Source organism: Myripristis murdjan, chromosome 16 (genome assembly GCF_902150065.1).
Source record: "Myripristis murdjan chromosome 16, fMyrMur1.1, whole genome shotgun sequence".
NCBI classification, from domain to species: Eukaryota; Metazoa; Chordata; class Actinopteri; order Holocentriformes; family Holocentridae; genus Myripristis; species Myripristis murdjan.
In genome coordinates this window covers 20,827,533-20,843,999 of record NC_043995.1, presented here as the reverse complement: position 1 = coordinate 20,843,999, position 16,467 = coordinate 20,827,533, and the positions used below count along the sequence as shown (strand labels likewise).

Here is a 16,467-nt window from a genome sequence, read left to right as displayed (position 1 = left end):
TGATTGCAACAACTTTTCGTGGCCCGGCAAGGGTTGCGCTCAGTCTATACCGGAGCGGAAAGTGGCGCAGACACGTTCAAATACTACATTACCCAGAAAGCTGTGCGCCACGGCCAGGCTACACAAGATAAACATCTGATCAAAATTTAACATTGTTTATATTTCCACGTTGTCTTTGACAGTAGACTGGTTATTTGTGAGTGCCCTCTGACAAAACCGAGGGTAGAAATGGTTTGAAAATAATTTCAACACCAATATTTTGAGTGTTGAAGCTCTCAGCCAATGGTAGTCGCTCGTTTATTGTCTAAAACAGCCAATCAGCGTCGCTGTTCTTAGAAGGCGGCATCGGGTGGAGAACTGCTAGTTAGTTTGTGCTAGATTTTATTGTTAAGGTTGTGTGGATTAGCACTGCGGAACCCAATTCTTTTTCATAATATCAACAAATATAGCATTAAGATGAGTTAATGCTGCACGGTGAGTTTGGACCCGACTTGTATTTATGCACATCTTTGTCGAGCATTTTTTAACGTAACTTAGCAATTCCGCACTGACGAGGGCTTGGTTATATTTGTAGGCCAGTTAACAGTTTTTGTTTTGATAGTGCAAGCTGTCATTTTCAGTGTATGTTGTCTGCCGGTTTTTTAAGCAAACGGGCCAAATAAGGACACACTTGTGAAAAACCATAATATGTAACCTAGCTATATTCTGTATGTGTGTGTGTGTGTGTGTTACTAGTATGCACCGCACTGCGGGGACAGAAACAGAATGATGGCCAAGAGAAAGACAGCAGGGAGGGGGAGTCTGGCTGGACAGGAGGGAGGGAGGGAGCCTACAGGGAGGCAGAAAGAGGGGAGGGGGGAATTAAAGGGGACGGCTTTACTAAGAGTAGTTATCAAGTTATAATACTGTTATCTTTACCACTTTATTTCAGGATTGTTCTGAGTCCCCTGGAAAGACGGCCGGTGTTTCCAGTGGCTGAGCAGCAGAAGAATTATCGCAAAGTCACACGGGACGATGGGTGAAGGCGGGAGAGAAACGATGATACTGCACCGAAATTGATCCTCACCTGCGTCCAAGGAATACCCTCATCTGCTTCCCCTCTCCGGGCTCCTCTGGTCATGGCTAACTCAGTAGCCACGCTGGTGGTTCAAACTGAACTCTTGCCCCCTCAGTCCACCACCTCCCTCTCTCCTTTCCCATCTCTTCTGGGCTCAGGGGAGGATGGTGAGGATGACGGGGACAGGGGGGAGCTGGTGGAAGAGGAAAAGGGGGTAGTGGAAGGCGGAGAGGAGGTCGTTCTGGAGATGGTGACGTCGTCGGTGTCAGGCCCTGCTCAGCAGCACGAGCAGACAGACCATCCCTTCCAGTGTCTGGACTGTGGCAAGAGCTTCCGCTGGTCGTCCAGGCTGACCCACCACCAGCGCAGCCACAACAACGAGAGGCCCTACCGCTGTAACCTCTGTCCCAAGGCCTTCAAGGGCTCCTCTGCTCTGCTCTATCACCAACGGTACTCCATGCAGAGATGGGCAGAGGGCACTGCAGCCTAGTATCAGAGTGATCCAAAATAAGCTCTTTACTATTCCTGTGTCCCCTGCCAACACTATTATAAAACTATACCATAGTTGTTATTGTGATGTACAGATCTGGGTTCACAAGGGGAGGGGTGGGTGGCAATGCGCTCAGTTGAATGCATAATATATAGTTCATAAGGCAACTGAAGTGTATGCCCTCAGCCATGTGGTGGATCAATGGATAAATCAATACACTCATGGTGCCTGCAGGTCTTGGAATTTGTGGCTGCACAAAAATGCAAACCCTGAGGATTTGTTTGGATGTTGTAATCTCAATTATTCCTCTTAATTAATAGTCTGTTTGATCACATATCAACAATGTGACAATTTTAAACCAAAGCAGCCATTTAAGTCAGATGATTGGTTTCAGTCTTGCCATTATGACAGCATTCTAAATTTCATAATTTTCCTAATTTAAACATTCTGTATTTCCTAATTTCCAAAGTAAGCCTGTTTGATATGGACAAAATTAATATCACATTATATTTGCCTTAATAACTCAATATTGATATTGTGAAGATGTAGGGATGACTGTCGGTGCTTTCCTAAAATATTTACACCAGATTTTTGATAATCATTAGTAATGTGGATATGATGACCAAGCAGATAGAAAACAAAAAATAGAGCAGCTAAACAGTCTAATAAGTTCAGAAATGTGCATCTCTTCACTGCAATGAAGCCTCTGCTTATTACGATATCCAAAATCCTAGAAGATCTGTAGTCTTATATCACAATATTGATATAATATCGATATATATCACCCTGCCATAATTGCAAGATATAATTATATACAATCCATTGTGTCAGCAAACCTTTTTGATTTTTTTCCTTGTTCAGGTCTCACTCAGGGGAGAAGCCTTACAAATGTCAGGACTGTGGCAAAGCCTTCAAACGTTCCTCTCTGCTCCAGGTGAGATTTCATACTAAGTCATTTTGTAAACAAGACCTTTGTTGGGGGAAAAAGTGCTGTATAAAAGGAACTATCACAATCTCTGTCTCTTTCTCTGTCTGTCCATCCCAGGTCCATCAGAGTGTCCACACGGGTTTGCGTACCTTCCTGTGCCCCTACTGCCCCCTGACCTTCAAGTGGAGTTCTCACTACCAGTATCACCTGCGCCAGCACACCGGAGAGTGCCCGTACCCCTGCGACAGCTGTCCCAAGGCCTTCAAGAACTCAAGCAGTCTGCGGCGACACAAGAATGTCCATCTTGGTCTCAAACCTTACACCTGCTCAGTGTGTAACAAGTCTTTCACCCAGTCTACCAACCTGAGACAGCACATGAGGATACATACAGGAGAGAGGCCCTACATCTGCAGTGAGTGTGGACGCAGCTTCACACACTCATCAAACCTGGCCCTGCACAAGAACTCCCATTCCAACATCAGTGCAGGAGCAAAGGAGGGAAAGACAAGAGAGGAACCGGGGAAGGAAAATCAAGTAGTGGAAGTGGTGGTGGGGACAGAGGAAGTGACATCGTCCATGTTGACAGATATGGTAGGATATGTGAGCCAGGAGGGCACAGTCAGGGTGGGAGTAGGAGTGGAGGAAGTGTTCCTGTCCACCACACCATCCACCCAGAATCAGAGCCTTCTGCCTCAGCTCACCCTCACCCCTTCTGGGGAAGATGAGTGTGCATCTAGGGCCATTGGGACAGAGGTTCACCTGAGCACTCACACAGGAGCCAGTGTGTTGCTGTACAGCTGTGGCAGCTGCAACCAGACCTTTGGCACACGGACTGAGCTGGAAGAGCACCAGGCCATCCACATGGCTCCAGAGGAACATGGGACTAGTGGAGAGGCTGGGCCTGGGACAGAGGCAGGGATGGAGGTTGGGGTGGGGCTGGTTGGAGCGGGTCATCTACTGGCTGACTTTGAGGAGGTTGTGGAGACCACCACAGTGGCTGAAAATGGACACACAGCTGAAGTACTACTTGGATTGACAGAAGGAGCAGATGGAGATAATGCTGTAAGTGTTGGGATTAACAGGGAAAACGAGATGCAAGAAAACAAAAGCCTCTTATTTAAATTTACAAAGTAAACTATTTCCTTCTGTAGATCAAGTCAGTCTAATGTTAAATATTCCAAATAATCCTAGAGTCTACGGACTGCAGGAGTTAAATCTCAAGATAAAACTTTTTTGATATATATTATTTCCTTTGGTTTGCCCTCAGAATGTGGGCACCACCCATGCCCAGTTTGACCTGCTGCACAGCTTCACAGAGGTGACTCAGAGCTCGGAGACTGTTCAGCCAGAGGCCAGAACCACAGGGGCAGGGCTGCAGTGTGGCTACTGCAATAAGACCTTCAAGACCAGCGGAGGCCTCAACAGACATGTCTCACTGGTGAGAAGGACTGTTATGATTTCTCCAAAACACTGCAATACAAACAACACCACCAAGAGCAAGATTTTGCATTTTGATGTAATTCGAAGATGTTGCATTTTGATGAAACATGGCAAGAAATTAGATATCTGGAATATCTATGTTGCCTCTGCAATATTTTTTAAACAAATTTTCCCTTTGTGTCCTTGTTTTTGTTTGTCCAGATGCACTCTCTGTCATCGCAGTCTCGTTCCCAGTTCAGCTGCTCTGCATGCGACCGCTCCTTCCCCCTTCTCTCCTCGCTGCTCACCCACCAGCACTCTCACACCCCTGAGCAGCGTCTCCTGGCTGAGGCAGAGGCTGAGATTGTGTGCCCCCCTTCCCTGTCTCTGTCTCTTCCCCTGCCGTCCTCCCCTAGCCAGGCTGACAAGCAGCAGGAGGGCCAGAGAGAGATTCACGTCGATATCATTGCCATCAGTGAGGAACAAGAGGAACAGCCAGCCAAACCAGCCAAGGCACCGAAAAAGGCTGGGGCCAGCAAGACCACTCCTGCTGGAGGTAAAGGTGTTTCCAAAGCAGACCAGACCAGACACACAACATCTCCTTGAAATGTAGTGGAAAATTGTATTTAAAATATGATTATACAATGGGTTGTTTCAGCCAGGCAACCAACTGTGATAGTTCATTTAATGTATAACTAGCCACCATCCACACATATGAAAAGTCAGACTTGTTGCCATGTGTTCACTAATGAACACGTTAGTGATGTTTCTTGTGTTTCCCTGTTTTTCATTCTTAGTAATTAAAACTACTAGGGAGCAAACTGTAGTCAGTGTACATGAGTTGATAATAATTATTCCCCAAATAGAAATAGATCACTCCTTTCTTTGCTAAGTGGTATGACAGGTTGTCACAATTGTGAGGCTCAGCCAAAATCCTATTTTTATTGCCACATTAAAACATAATTTATTATCTTCTCAAATTTTGCACACTGTGGCATGCAGAGAGGCCATACCGCTGCTCAGAGTGTGGAAAAGCCTTCAAGGGCTCGTCAGGGTTGAAATACCACATGAGGGACCACACTGGGGAAAGACCATACCGTTGTACTGAGTGCGGCAAGAGCTTCAAGAGGTCCTCACTGCTGTCCATCCATCAGAGGGTAAGGCTCTTTCTTCTGTTGCAGGGGCACTTTTTTCCAAAGTGGGACTCAAACCTTAGCAGTGTGGCATCGTGAAGCTAATAATTCTTAAGTACAACTGACCCATTTCTCTCTGAAGGAAGTAATCTTCACAAATTGTCTGCTGATTCTATATATTTTTTTTACATCTTACACAGGTACACACAGGTGTTCGGGCATTCCAGTGCCCTCACTGCCCACTCACTTTCAAATGGAGTTCCCACTACCAGTACCACTTGCGACAGCACACAGGTGAGAGGCCGTATGTGTGCAAGGAGTGTGGCAAGTCTTTCAAGAACACCAGCTGCCTGCGAAGGCACAGTCAGATGCACTCCGGACTACGGCCTCATGTATGCTCTGTTTGCTCCAAGTCTTTTTCCCAGACCTCAAACCTCAAACAGGTCAGTGCAGCCTGGAGAAAACTAACACTTACCACTGTGAACTCAATTACATTCTGACCTCATTGAATTGAATAGATCTGGGTTATTTTGCCTCAGCTTCTCTTCTGTATTTCACTCCCTCTGTCTGTTTTACACTTTCTTCTCTCTCTCTCTCTCTCTCTCTCTCTGAACAGCATGAACGCACCCATTCTGGTGAGAGACCCTTCCAGTGTACCCACTGCAATAAAAGCTTTACACACTCCTCCAACCTCCAACTGCACCTTCGAACACACTCCTCACGCAAGGACTTCAAGTGCCCCTACTGCTTTAAAGAGTTCGTCATGCACTCCTACCTGCAGAGACACATCCGAACCCATGGCAGTGGGGCTACTCTGCTGGGTCCTGGTAGCGGGGTTAAGGACGGCGTGGCTGTGAAAGCCAGCGTTGGCGGAGTAACGACCACTACAACCCTGCTCAACCCTATCACCCTGGAGGCTTCAGGAAACAATGGCAGCCTGATTGTGTCCCAGCCAGCATTGGATATCCCTCCCAACACATCCCAGAACTACTTCATGATCCAGACGGCCAATGGCTTGCAGCTCATCCCACTGTCGGCTCCTACACCTGCTCCTCCACCTCCTCCTCCACCACCACCTCCCCCTCAGCCCCAGAACTTCCTTCTTCTGCAGTGCCCCTCCACTAATGGCAGCCAGCCGAGTTTGATTCTTGTCCCAACAGCAAGCAACCCCCCACCAGCCCAAGAGGCTCAGACTGTCCCGTTGCTTCAGACTATCCCAGGACTCCAGCCTGTTCTGAACCCTGCCCAAGCCCAGATCCCCCACTTCCCAGCTGTAACCCAGCAACAACAGCAGACTAGGATCATTATCACCAACAACCAAAACAATGCAAACACTCCTGTTGCCATGCCAACACAAATTCTCTCAGCCAACTCCCTGCTGACCAAACCCATACTGGGCAAAAGCACACGGACAGCAAGGGGCAGACGGGGACGCAAACCCAAAGCTGCCCTTCAGAAATCTACAGCAGCTCCTGTCAGCCAGACTGGAGCTGTGACAGTGACAAACTGTAATGTGACAAGTGTCACATCACCTGCTGCTAAGACAACCACAGAATCACTATCACCATCATCTATAACCACAGCGACCCCCTGTCCACTGTCATCATCCTGCACTACTGTGCCAACGCTTTCATCCTCCACCACTTTAACCCCCACAACAAATACCTCAGGACCCCCATCAGCTGTTACCACAGTTACACAAACTACTACAGTCACTCCAGCATCAGTTCCCACTTCTGTCTCTTCAGCTCTGGAGGACAAACCCCAAACCACCTTGGAGGAAGTGAGTACAGGGGAGACCATGACAGGGAAACGGTTTGTGTTATGTTTTGATAATGAAGGAGGGAGGAAGGCAGGAATGAATATTGAGGAAGGTGGCGAGTCGTACGTGTTGCAGTTTGAGGGAGATGCATCAGAGGAGGCAGCGGATGGGGGAATGAGTGGAGAGGGAAAGTCGTTTGTGCTGCAGTTTAAGGCAAATGGACAGAGTGAGGGAGCAAAGGGGGAGGATAAGGGAGAAGGGGTGGTATCACTTCTGCAGGAGTGGGGAGGAGAAAAGCAAGGAGAGAGACAGACTGGAGAGGAGGGTGAGCAGGGAGAGTCGTTTGTCCTTCAGTTTCACACCGAGGCGCAGGAAAGAGGCATGCCCGGTGACTACAGCCAAGGCAGGGACAACAGCCTGGAACTCTCCTGCACACCTGCTCAGGATTTGGTGCCTCTTGATGGGCAGGAGGTGGTGTTTGAACTGGGGGGTGAGACCAAGATTGAGCAGGAAACCGGGGAGGGTATGCAGATGATAGCCCTGATTGAGGGTGAGGGAGAAACAAAAGAAGGGGCAGGTTGCAATGCTACAAGTGGAGCTGTCAGTGAAGGTGGGGGAGCCATGGAGGGCATCTTTCAATTGGAGGGAGGAGAGGGAATTGTCATTATTGAGGTCAGCACTAGTAGCCTAAGAGAAGGAGGAATGGACAGACAAGGGGACGGGGAGATGTCAGAGATGAGTGAGGTGAAAGACGGGGGTGTTACAGCAGAGGATAAGGAGACATCTGAGAAGGAACACAGCTTTACAGTCAACACTGAAGGACAGACGACATCGACCGAGGACACACTAAGAAATGGACCTATACCTAACTCTCAAGAAATGCACTTCTCAAATTGATTGAACTGAGAGCGTGCGTGAGAAGGTGTGTGTGTGTGTGTGTGCGCGCGTGTGTGTGTGTGTGTGAGTGTGAGTGGGTGGGTGGGTGTCGGGGAGAGGAGTGTATTAGCACTTTCATCTGTTTGAGGTTTCCTTGGAGCAGAGAGAGGACATGCAGATTGGCGACTGTGTTGTAATGCCATGGTGCCACAAACTACACTAGAAATGTTAAACATTCAAATAGGCTGTTTATGGACCTTACTTAAATTCCTTAATAATATATTAGTTAAAATGATACTGTCATTGGCAGTTTGTTAAAGTAATTTTTTTGTGAATAAATGTTGTATATGGCTCAACTTTCACCAGAAATGATATTAGTAAATAGTAATTATTAATAAAGCTGTTGATACCTTGAATTGGTTCCTTTCTTTCCCTGCTTTCTTTACTCTGTGGGGTCTGGCTTTATTTATTTTTTTTTTTTTCTAAGGGGGTCACCAGAGGAAACGCTTGCTTACGTCCCAGTTGCATTCACGTACCCTTTGCGCAGTGCGGATTTTACGTACGAAAATGGCGTAGCTCGAAACGTCCGGCGTGCATGAGCGAGGACAAAGGGAGTAAGTTTGTGTTCAGAATCCCACTTACAGACTTTACTAATTCAGTCAAACGTGCAGAGGCAGCCCGGACAACATAAGAAACTGCGAGAAATTGTCACTGTCCAACATTATTATTTGAGCACGGTGCTGCAGAAGGTAAGCGGAGCCAAGGTTTGAACTGGAGCAGGATGTTTATTTCGACGTCGGGGCGCTCAGTTTTCACTGTAGCGCTTAATAACCATATAAGGATTTGAACAAGGTCCTTCGCTTTCGATTGTACCTTTGATGATCACTGATACACCATGATCAAACATGCAGTTGAAAGCTCGGATGATGGTTTGCATTGCTTTATATGTACTGGTGATGCATGCTGCAAATCCGCTTTATAATCCCCTGTCTCCCTTTGTTGTTGCAACAGCGTGGGTGTCATACTCTGTTTCTGTTGGCTCACTGTAGATCAAACCAATACTGCAAAGCACTCGCATTATTATCAAAGCGCACTGTTTTCCCCAGAGGTTATTATATTGTAAAGAGAACATTTTTCGTTTGTGTCATCACATTAAACTGCACCATCATGCCTTGCTAGATTGCATCAGTGTCCATTATCTGCATGATTTTGTCTGCATAACTGTCAGTTTTACCTTAAAATTAACTAACTAAATCTAACTTAATCTTCTCTCAGTATAACGTTATGTAATGCCTTTTTTCTAGGATATCAGTGCCCACTGTGTGGATGCCTGCGTTAGTATCTGACTGTGTGTAGAAAAGGTGTTGCAGCAAGCCTGCTGTATGAACATACGGCCAAGACATGGTGAAGCTGGAGCTGGATCAGGTGGTGATGAGGAGGATGAGGGAAGACGATATAGAGATTGTGAAAGCCCTGATCAAGGTTTGTACAACACACAGAAGATGTACGCTTTGGTAGAACTGCTGGTGTTGTTGCGGTAACTCCACTATTCCAGATTTATCAGTAAAACCAGTGCATTTTGGCAGGTGGCTTTTATTAGAGGTTGTGCTGTTATTTCCTCATTTGCAGTGTTACCTATTCAGTCAATAAACCATGTTGGCGGCTGAAGTTGCAAGAATAGTTTTTTCCAACCAATCTCTCTCTTTTTAGGAGGGCTGTGAGGGTACTGAAAACCGTCTCATCCTTCATGTCCTCACTCGCCCACTTAGCCTCTTCATCCTCGCCATTCTCTCCTCAATCCTCCGCTGCATCGTTCACTCCTTCATCCTGGCTCTTGCTATTCCTGTCTTCCTGCTAATTGTCTTCCTGAAAATCACCATGCCGCGGAGCACCGGGGTGCTGGGTACTAGCCGCCCCTACTGGGACTATGTGGGCAGCAGCTATAGGGGCACTCAGGAAGAGACACTACCAAATCCATACACCAGGATCAGTGGCAAGACACCGGTGATAAAGAAGGTTAGCCCACTGGTTTGTTCAAGTTAGTCAGTTCTTTGGTGAGCTTTCATTCCACCTAATTTTCAAATCTCTGAAAAGAAATTCTGATTATTTTTTATTTTTTCTTATTTCTGTTATTCAGCAAAGGCGCAGAATCAGGCCCAAGGAGAAGGAGAAGGAGATGCCACCAGAGAAGATTGACCCTGAGAGGGAACAGGCAGCGGGCCAGGTTTGGGTAGCAGACTGCGATGGGGAGATCGTGGGCTGCGTGTGCCGGGAGATGGAGAAGCGAGCTGGCATCAGGAAGATCTGCAGGGTGGTGGTTGGCTGCTGGTACCGCAGGGAGGGCCTGGGCCGGCTGCTGGTCCAAAGTCTTGAACAGAAAGAGAGGGAGGCTGGGGCACACAGAGTCTATGCCCACGTGCCCTATCCCTCCAAGGTGGGGGAGGCCTTCTTCAGGAAGCTGGGCTACCAGCAGCTGGGTGAGGGGACTGAAAGAGAGGAGGAAGAGGAGAAGCTTGAGACTCCAGAGAGAGGCTTTCTTGGCTTCCCCCTCACCAAAGTGTTTTACAAAGACGTGTAACGGAGAGCCAGTGGACTCTCTGAGTGAATGAGGAAAAGCAGAAGCAAACCCAGGAGTGATTAAAGGTAAAGGAGAGATAACTGAAGAATAAATTGTATCTCCACTGAAGATCATAATGTCATAGCAGCAGCATGTTACGATATTGTTTATGTTGATAATTTATTTGAAACTTTGTGTTATTTATTAAGGTATTTATTTGCTGTATGAATGTTAAGTATTTTTTATCATGCTGTCTACTGAAGCAAAAACATCTTACAGTTTTGATAAAGCGACAGCAAATTTATCGTTAATAATTTAAGAATTACATCAAGATGCCTCGGTCATGCTGTTCCGTCAAGATCACTGTTGTTTCTAATGAATTAAAATATTTTATGTAAATGTGTGTTTCTAAAAGTAATGTTTGTGTGCATCTTTTCTCTTGAATTTTAACACAGCAAGTGATGCATGGGTGTGCAGCTGTTTGTGTGTGTGTGTGTGTGTGTGTGTGTGTGTGTGTGTGTGTGGGTGTGAGTATGAGAATGTGTGTGCCCAACCATACAAATGTGTAGGAGAATATACAGTACAGTTACAGTATAGGAAGTATATGTGGTTTGTGTGAATCTGCAGAATTCATCTGCTTTTATCTTCCTGCAGTTTTACTGCTTCTCACCTTCACTTACAGTATGAGAACCTGTGAGTCTGCGAAAATCCACTCCATCTCCTGTCTTGCACTTACTCATTATCTCATCCCCGTTCTCCTTATTTTGTATGATAAGTTGGCGGGGAGATCAGATGCAAATATGCAAATATAAATTCTGCATTTATCAAGGTCTTTAATAGTACAGTGGTCCCTTGTTTATCGCGAGAGTTACGTTCTAAAAAATAACCCGCAATAGGCGAAATCCGCGAAGTAGTCAGCTTTATTTTTTTACAATTATTATAGATGTTTTAAGGCTGTAAAACCCCTCACTACACACTTTATACACTTTTCTCAGACAAGCATTAACATTTTCTCACTTTTCTCTCTTGTTTAAACACTCTCAAAGTTCAAACCTTCGTAGAAAAAAAAGTCCAGTATTATAGAATGAACACATTCTGTACTGTACAGGAGACACTGCACGGAGGAGATTGATTGACAATGGTCTACAGTCCCTTAGCCAATCAGGACGCAAAACACAATGCGCTGTAAAAAAAAAAAAAAAAAAAAAAAAAAGCATGCAAAATTGCACTAGAAAAAATCCGCGAAACTGCGAGGGCGCGAAAGGTGAACCGCGTTATAGCGAGGGACAACTGTATTATTAGTAATTAACTACATAACTTGTTATGATATGTTTTTAAAGAACTGACTTAAATCTGCCTCAACACACTGTTCATAGCAGTGACTTGAAAAGTACATTTCAGCACAGCACATCATTATGCAGATGTAGTCTGACTTAAGCTGTTGTGTGGTTTGCAGGTGAGTGGCAGTTTATGTGACTAAATGGGGAAACTCAGTGTCTCCTGTCAGAGGGTAACCTGAATATGGTTAGCAGCTCTCGCTCTCGTATTTCGAGTGCACCATAGTGCTGCTAACCTCAGACAATGTCAGTGTCATATTAATGTGCACCTCAACCCCACAGGATGTTTGTGAAGGTATGTGGTATGAAGACATATCTCACCTATTGAGAGTGAAAAGGAAGTTCTATTTTAGTGCAACTGTATTGATCATGCACTCCAACTGTGGAGTGGAAAAACAGTTTGTACTATCATTGATTAAAAAGCAGTAACAGTGCATGCAATGTGTTTGTGGGTGCGCAGGTGACTTTCATGTTGTGAAAACTTTTTCTTTCTGACACTTCCTGGTCATTGTCAGATTTCTTTCTTTCTTCTTGCTGGATGACTGACCAAGAGCAGACACCTGTTAGCTGGGCCTCTAACTGACTGATCTGTAGCTATTATTGTTGTCAGGAAACAGATGTGAGTTCACGCCACTGGAAAGAAAGCCTGTTTGTGACTGTGGTCATGTGCGTCTGCACGGTATGGCTATGTGTGCGCGGGTAGCTGCGTGCGCGTGTCTGTGTGTGAAGGGTGTGGGCGGGTGGGTTTCGGAAAGTATGACTTGGCATTTCCTGCAGCCGGTTTCAGCCCCTGACTATGGGTTAAATGCTCAGCCATGTCTCCTTATGCTGTAGTATTCCACCACACACACTGTGCTTGAGAGGAGTGGTAGTGCACAAGCGTTCATGTATGACTATGAGATGACCTTGGTCAACTGTGGTCAAAGCCAGAGCTGGGTGGGAAGTGGTTACATATAGTTTGGCATTCAGTCATCCTCTTGAAGTCAAAAAGACACATGCACACATGCTCAGACGTGCAGAGACTGTAGTGCGCTGTCAGAGTAGTGCAATATGATGTGAGGCTGCTCACAGTTGACACTCAGTTATTCTCTCATGCAGACACACATACACACGGATCATTTTAAATTTTGCGGCACCACACAATCAGGATCAATTAGATAAATTCGTTCCAGATGATGTGTAACATATAGAGTGTGTTAATGACACGCTCACACAGATGGTTAAGACACACACGCACACACACACACACGCACGCACGCACGCACACGCACACGCACACACACACACACACACACACACACACACACACACACACACACAGATGAGCTCCAAAAACAGCCACCCTGGGAAACGGTGAATTCCCCAAACCACAGAGTGCATGAGAGGGTGAGGGGAGTCATGGGAAAGCAGGATGCCTGCATGCAGTGCCATTGGCTGAGTGGACAGGGCCAGAGTTAAAACAGCCGGAGCAAAGAAAAGACAAGAGCAAAATAAAACACATCCTGATTTGGCAAAGATACATGACAGCATCTGACTGTTCAAAGGCTGGTGAGTGAGATTTATCCACACGCTGTGGTCGGTCAGCTGGTTGGCCAGTCTAGCAGACGTCGGGTGAGGGAGGTTGATTACAGTTCTGCTCGCAGCTTGACACAGTTTGGGAAAACCCAAATCGGAGGCCTAGGTAGGTGTCAGGGCCTCCGAGCCCTGGGAACGCCCATGGTTCCCCCAGATTTGAGGCCCTGAGGGGGAAGACTTGCTAGGTGGAAAGGCTGAGTACTAGGAGGGATTGGGTGGTTATCCCGACTTGGATAAAGGTGAGAAGGTATCTGGAAGTTTTTATTTAACAGTCTGGGAAAACCAAAGTGGAGGGGCCTGTGACTGGGTGAGCCTCAAGTGTTTGGAAAGTTCCAGCCAGTTGGCTGAGTTTATTGACGTGTGTGAAAAACTCCAAAGGTTACAAATCACGTCAAACACTCCTGGGTTCATGTGTGGTCGTTCAGATTATTTTGTAAAATCTGCATTGTGTAATGTCTCCCCAATAAAAGTTCTTTATTGCCTTCTATTATACCACAGAGTGGTTTCATTTCAATCATTATGTGCAATTAAGTTTATTTTCCAGCACACATAAAAACCATGCCTAACTGAAAGTCAAAAGCACTTTGCAAATGAATGATTCATTTAGAGTTTTAACTGTTTTGCAGAATGATCATTCAAACTAACTTTAATACAGCCGTTTCATTTTTATCACCTCCACCCCCAAAATATTTTTTAAAAATCTCTCCATCCAACCAGAGACCGCCTCTGTTGTATATAGGCTGTTTATGTTTATATGTATATGGTCTTTGTTCCCTCCCACTACCCCCCAACCACACGTGCACACACGAATGCACACACGCGCGCGCGAACTTACACACACTTTCTCTCTCTGTCTCTCATTTACCTCCATTTATCACCCACGTCCGCTGATTGACTATGAGCAAAACCCATCTTTCGAAATGATTACAAAGCTAGACAGGTGAGCAAAATGGATACATTCTATCTATGTGCATCTTTCTATTTAGCACCATAGCATGCAAATTTTTCATGCATACAGCTTAATGGCAAAGTATTATGGTGATTTTAGAAGTGATGTGAGACCACTATTAGATACTGTTCAGTGCAATTATATTGCAATAGTCATGATACTAGGCCAGTTCTGAATACTATCAATAGGTTTCAGTAATAATGTAATGATGAAAAGTGTCCTAGTTTCAGTGTGAAAGCTATGAAACTGAGAGTGAGAGAAAAGAGGTGAATGAGTTGGCAGTCTCCTGACCGTCCATCACTCACTTTTGTTTAACCACAGGTTTTACATGAGTTTATAGTGCAAGTTGCTTAAATGAACTTGCTTAATTTTAATTAACTTGCAAGGCATTAGAATGGCATAAAGCTCAGACATGCTGAATTGATCAATTTTGCTTTGCTTTGCTTTGATTGCAGCAGCATCTTAAGAGTTTCTCTTACACTTTGACCCTTTGAAGAGAAAAGATAACTGGCATACTAAAATTAGAGCTACTTTCAGAATGCCACTGAGATTGTTAGCAAATCTATGACCTGGCATCACAAATAGTAACACTTTTGAAAATGACATCATCATTTATGCAGCACTGAAAGGAAGTTTTTCTTTACGAACCCATAGTGTTGTGAAACAAAACCCTTCTAATAGACTTTATATTAGCTGTATTGTGTTCAGTTATTTTAAGTAGCACATGCACTACATGTCAGTGCCTAAAATATGAGCAAATTAAACAAGTTTTTTTCCCTTTCCCTTAGCATGCTTTTGGCCAAGAAAAAGTTCATTTACCATTATAAGAACATACGCTGGGCTAAAGGTCGGCATGAGACATACCTGTGCTTTGTAGTGAAGAGACGAGTGGGGCCAGACTCCATGTCCTTTGACTTTGGACATCTCCGCAATCGTGCTGGCTGCCATGTAGAGGTGAGTAAGGCGTGCAGGGATGGAGGGAGACCAGAACAGGTGACAACCTGTTTCCGAGCAGAGGCAAAACATAACATTTGAAAACATGGGATGATCATCTTGCTTTGATTTAAACTCCCTTCTCTCCTCTGCCTCTCCTCTTGTAGCTGCTGTTCCTGCGCTACCTGGGAGCGCTTTGCCCTGGACTGTGGGGGTGTGGAGGCAGCACTGAGAAGAAGCTCAGTTACTCCATCACCTGGTTCTGCTCCTGGTCTCCCTGCGCCGACTGCTCCTTCAGACTGTCCCAGTTCCTCAACCGGACGCCCAACCTCCGCCTCAGGATCTTTGTCTCTCGCCTCTATTTCTGCGACCTGGAGGACAGCCGTGAGAGGGAGGGCCTGAGGATGCTGAAAAAAGCCGGCGTGCAAATCACTGTCATGAGCTACAAAGGTAGAGGAGATCTGTGCGTTTGTGTGTGTTTGAGAGAGAGAGAGGGAGATGGAAAGCTTACCTGAGTGTGATGCTACAGTCAGGGATGTCAAGTCAAGTTACTCACCTTTTAATCTGCAAAAAAGGCTGTACAAAACTGCATCAAGCAATGAGGAAGAGTGCTATACTCTTAATGCAATGCTTCTCTAAATATGTTTTGGATGTTTTTTTTGCTCACAGGATTACTGATAACATCTCCTCATCATCCTTTTCTCCTCAGATTACTTCTATTGCTGGCAGACATTTGTGGCACATAGAATGAGCAGCTTCAAGGCTTGGGATGGGCTGCACCAAAACTATGTTCGCCTGGCCAGGAAACTCAACCGCATCCTCCAGGTAAAAGCAGTGGATAAATAAACCCAAGAGCTCACTCAATAGCCGGAAATGTCATTAAGTACATGTTTCCATCTTTTCCTTCAGCTAAGCAGACCAAATCTGACCCAATAATGATAGGATATGATATTTTCCATCATTTTTTTCTTTCTTTCTTTTCTTCCTTCCTGTCTTTCTTTCTTCCTTTCACAGGCCTGTGAGACAGAAGATTTAAGAGATGCATTCAAGCTTCTTGGATTGTGAAGCAGTCTCCTATGTCCTCCTCTGGTGCTGCCAATACAGTGAAAAGTAACATGTTGATGTTAGTCCATCACTACAACTACTGAACTGAACTGAGACTTGAAAAGAAAAGAGAGGAAAAGAAAAGAAAAAGAAATGTTTACCTTACTTGTGGTGCCATTTGTCATTGCATCTTGTTGCTGTTGAGTTGTTTAACAATATTATGATGTTCATGTGAAATAAAATATTATATCATGTTACATGTTCTTGTGTTATCTGGAGCCTCTTTAACTGTAGTAGCTTTGCCTGCTGCTCTGACTATTCAGCAAGGAGACAATTGCTAACCTGGTTTCCTGTGGTAATCTCCTGTGGTATCATGATAATAATCTTTGAACTGCCGTGGAAATATT

At 45.3% G+C, this 16,467-nt stretch overlaps 3 protein-coding genes across 4 annotated transcripts; all 3 read left to right on the top strand.

The window, feature by feature from the left end:
* The first annotated feature begins 342 nt into the window (after positions 1-342).
* On the top strand, positions 343-8,081 carry znf628 (zinc finger protein 628). Its single transcript, XM_030072970.1, has 9 exons — positions 343-474; positions 932-1,507; positions 2,409-2,481; positions 2,593-3,537; positions 3,743-3,913; positions 4,117-4,450; positions 4,897-5,051; positions 5,228-5,470; positions 5,644-8,081. The coding sequence occupies exons 2-9, from the start codon at positions 1,119-1,121 to the stop codon at positions 7,684-7,686; spliced, it is 4,353 nt and encodes a 1,450-aa protein (XP_029928830.1). The 5' UTR covers positions 343-474; positions 932-1,118; the 3' UTR covers positions 7,687-8,081.
* Positions 8,082-8,172: 91 nt separating this feature from the next.
* Positions 8,173-10,621, top strand: nat14 (N-acetyltransferase 14 (GCN5-related, putative)). 2 transcript variants are annotated; one of them, XM_030073105.1, is made up of 4 exons: positions 8,173-8,279; positions 8,970-9,147; positions 9,376-9,681; positions 9,803-10,621. In XM_030073105.1, the coding sequence occupies exons 2-4, from the start codon at positions 9,067-9,069 to the stop codon at positions 10,241-10,243; spliced, it is 828 nt and encodes a 275-aa protein (XP_029928965.1). In that variant the 5' UTR covers positions 8,173-8,279; positions 8,970-9,066; the 3' UTR covers positions 10,244-10,621. The 2 variants fall into 2 exon arrangements, with proteins under 2 accessions (XP_029928965.1, XP_029928963.1); XM_030073103.1 differs by having other exon boundaries at positions 8,279-8,414.
* Positions 10,622-14,031: 3,410 nt separating this feature from the next.
* Positions 14,032-16,203, top strand: aicda (activation-induced cytidine deaminase). Its single transcript, XM_030072685.1, has 5 exons — positions 14,032-14,074; positions 14,872-15,037; positions 15,184-15,466; positions 15,726-15,841; positions 16,031-16,203. Exons 1-5 carry the CDS (start codon positions 14,055-14,057, stop codon positions 16,079-16,081), a joined length of 636 nt encoding a protein of 211 aa, XP_029928545.1. The 5' UTR covers positions 14,032-14,054; the 3' UTR covers positions 16,082-16,203.
* The last annotated feature ends 264 nt before the right edge of the window (positions 16,204-16,467 follow it).

What these genes read in the sequence shown, in the direction of transcription:
- znf628 (XM_030072970.1), top strand. Translation starts at nt 1,119, where the DNA reads ATGGCTAACTCAGTAGCCACGCTGGTGGTTCAAACTGAACTCTTGCCC. An exon ending in GAGCAGATGGAGATAATGCT is followed by an intron (nt 3,538 to 3,742) that starts GTAAGTGTTGGG and finishes GTTTGCCCTCAG; the next exon opens with AATGTGGGCACCACCCATGC. An exon ending in TCAACAGACATGTCTCACTG is followed by an intron (nt 3,914 to 4,116) that starts GTGAGAAGGACT and finishes TTGTTTGTCCAG; the next exon opens with ATGCACTCTCTGTCATCGCA.
- nat14 (XM_030073105.1), top strand. Translation starts at nt 9,067, where the DNA reads ATGGTGAAGCTGGAGCTGGATCAGGTGGTGATGAGGAGGATGAGGGAA. An exon ending in TTGTGAAAGCCCTGATCAAG is followed by an intron (nt 9,148 to 9,375) that starts GTTTGTACAACA and finishes CTCTCTTTTTAG; the next exon opens with GAGGGCTGTGAGGGTACTGA. An exon ending in AGACACCGGTGATAAAGAAG is followed by an intron (nt 9,682 to 9,802) that starts GTTAGCCCACTG and finishes TCTGTTATTCAG; the next exon opens with CAAAGGCGCAGAATCAGGCC.
- aicda (XM_030072685.1), top strand. Translation starts at nt 14,055, where the DNA reads ATGATTACAAAGCTAGACAG. An exon ending in CACTGTCATGAGCTACAAAG is followed by an intron (nt 15,467 to 15,725) that starts GTAGAGGAGATC and finishes TTTTCTCCTCAG; the next exon opens with ATTACTTCTATTGCTGGCAG. An exon ending in AACTCAACCGCATCCTCCAG is followed by an intron (nt 15,842 to 16,030) that starts GTAAAAGCAGTG and finishes TTCCTTTCACAG; the next exon opens with GCCTGTGAGACAGAAGATTT.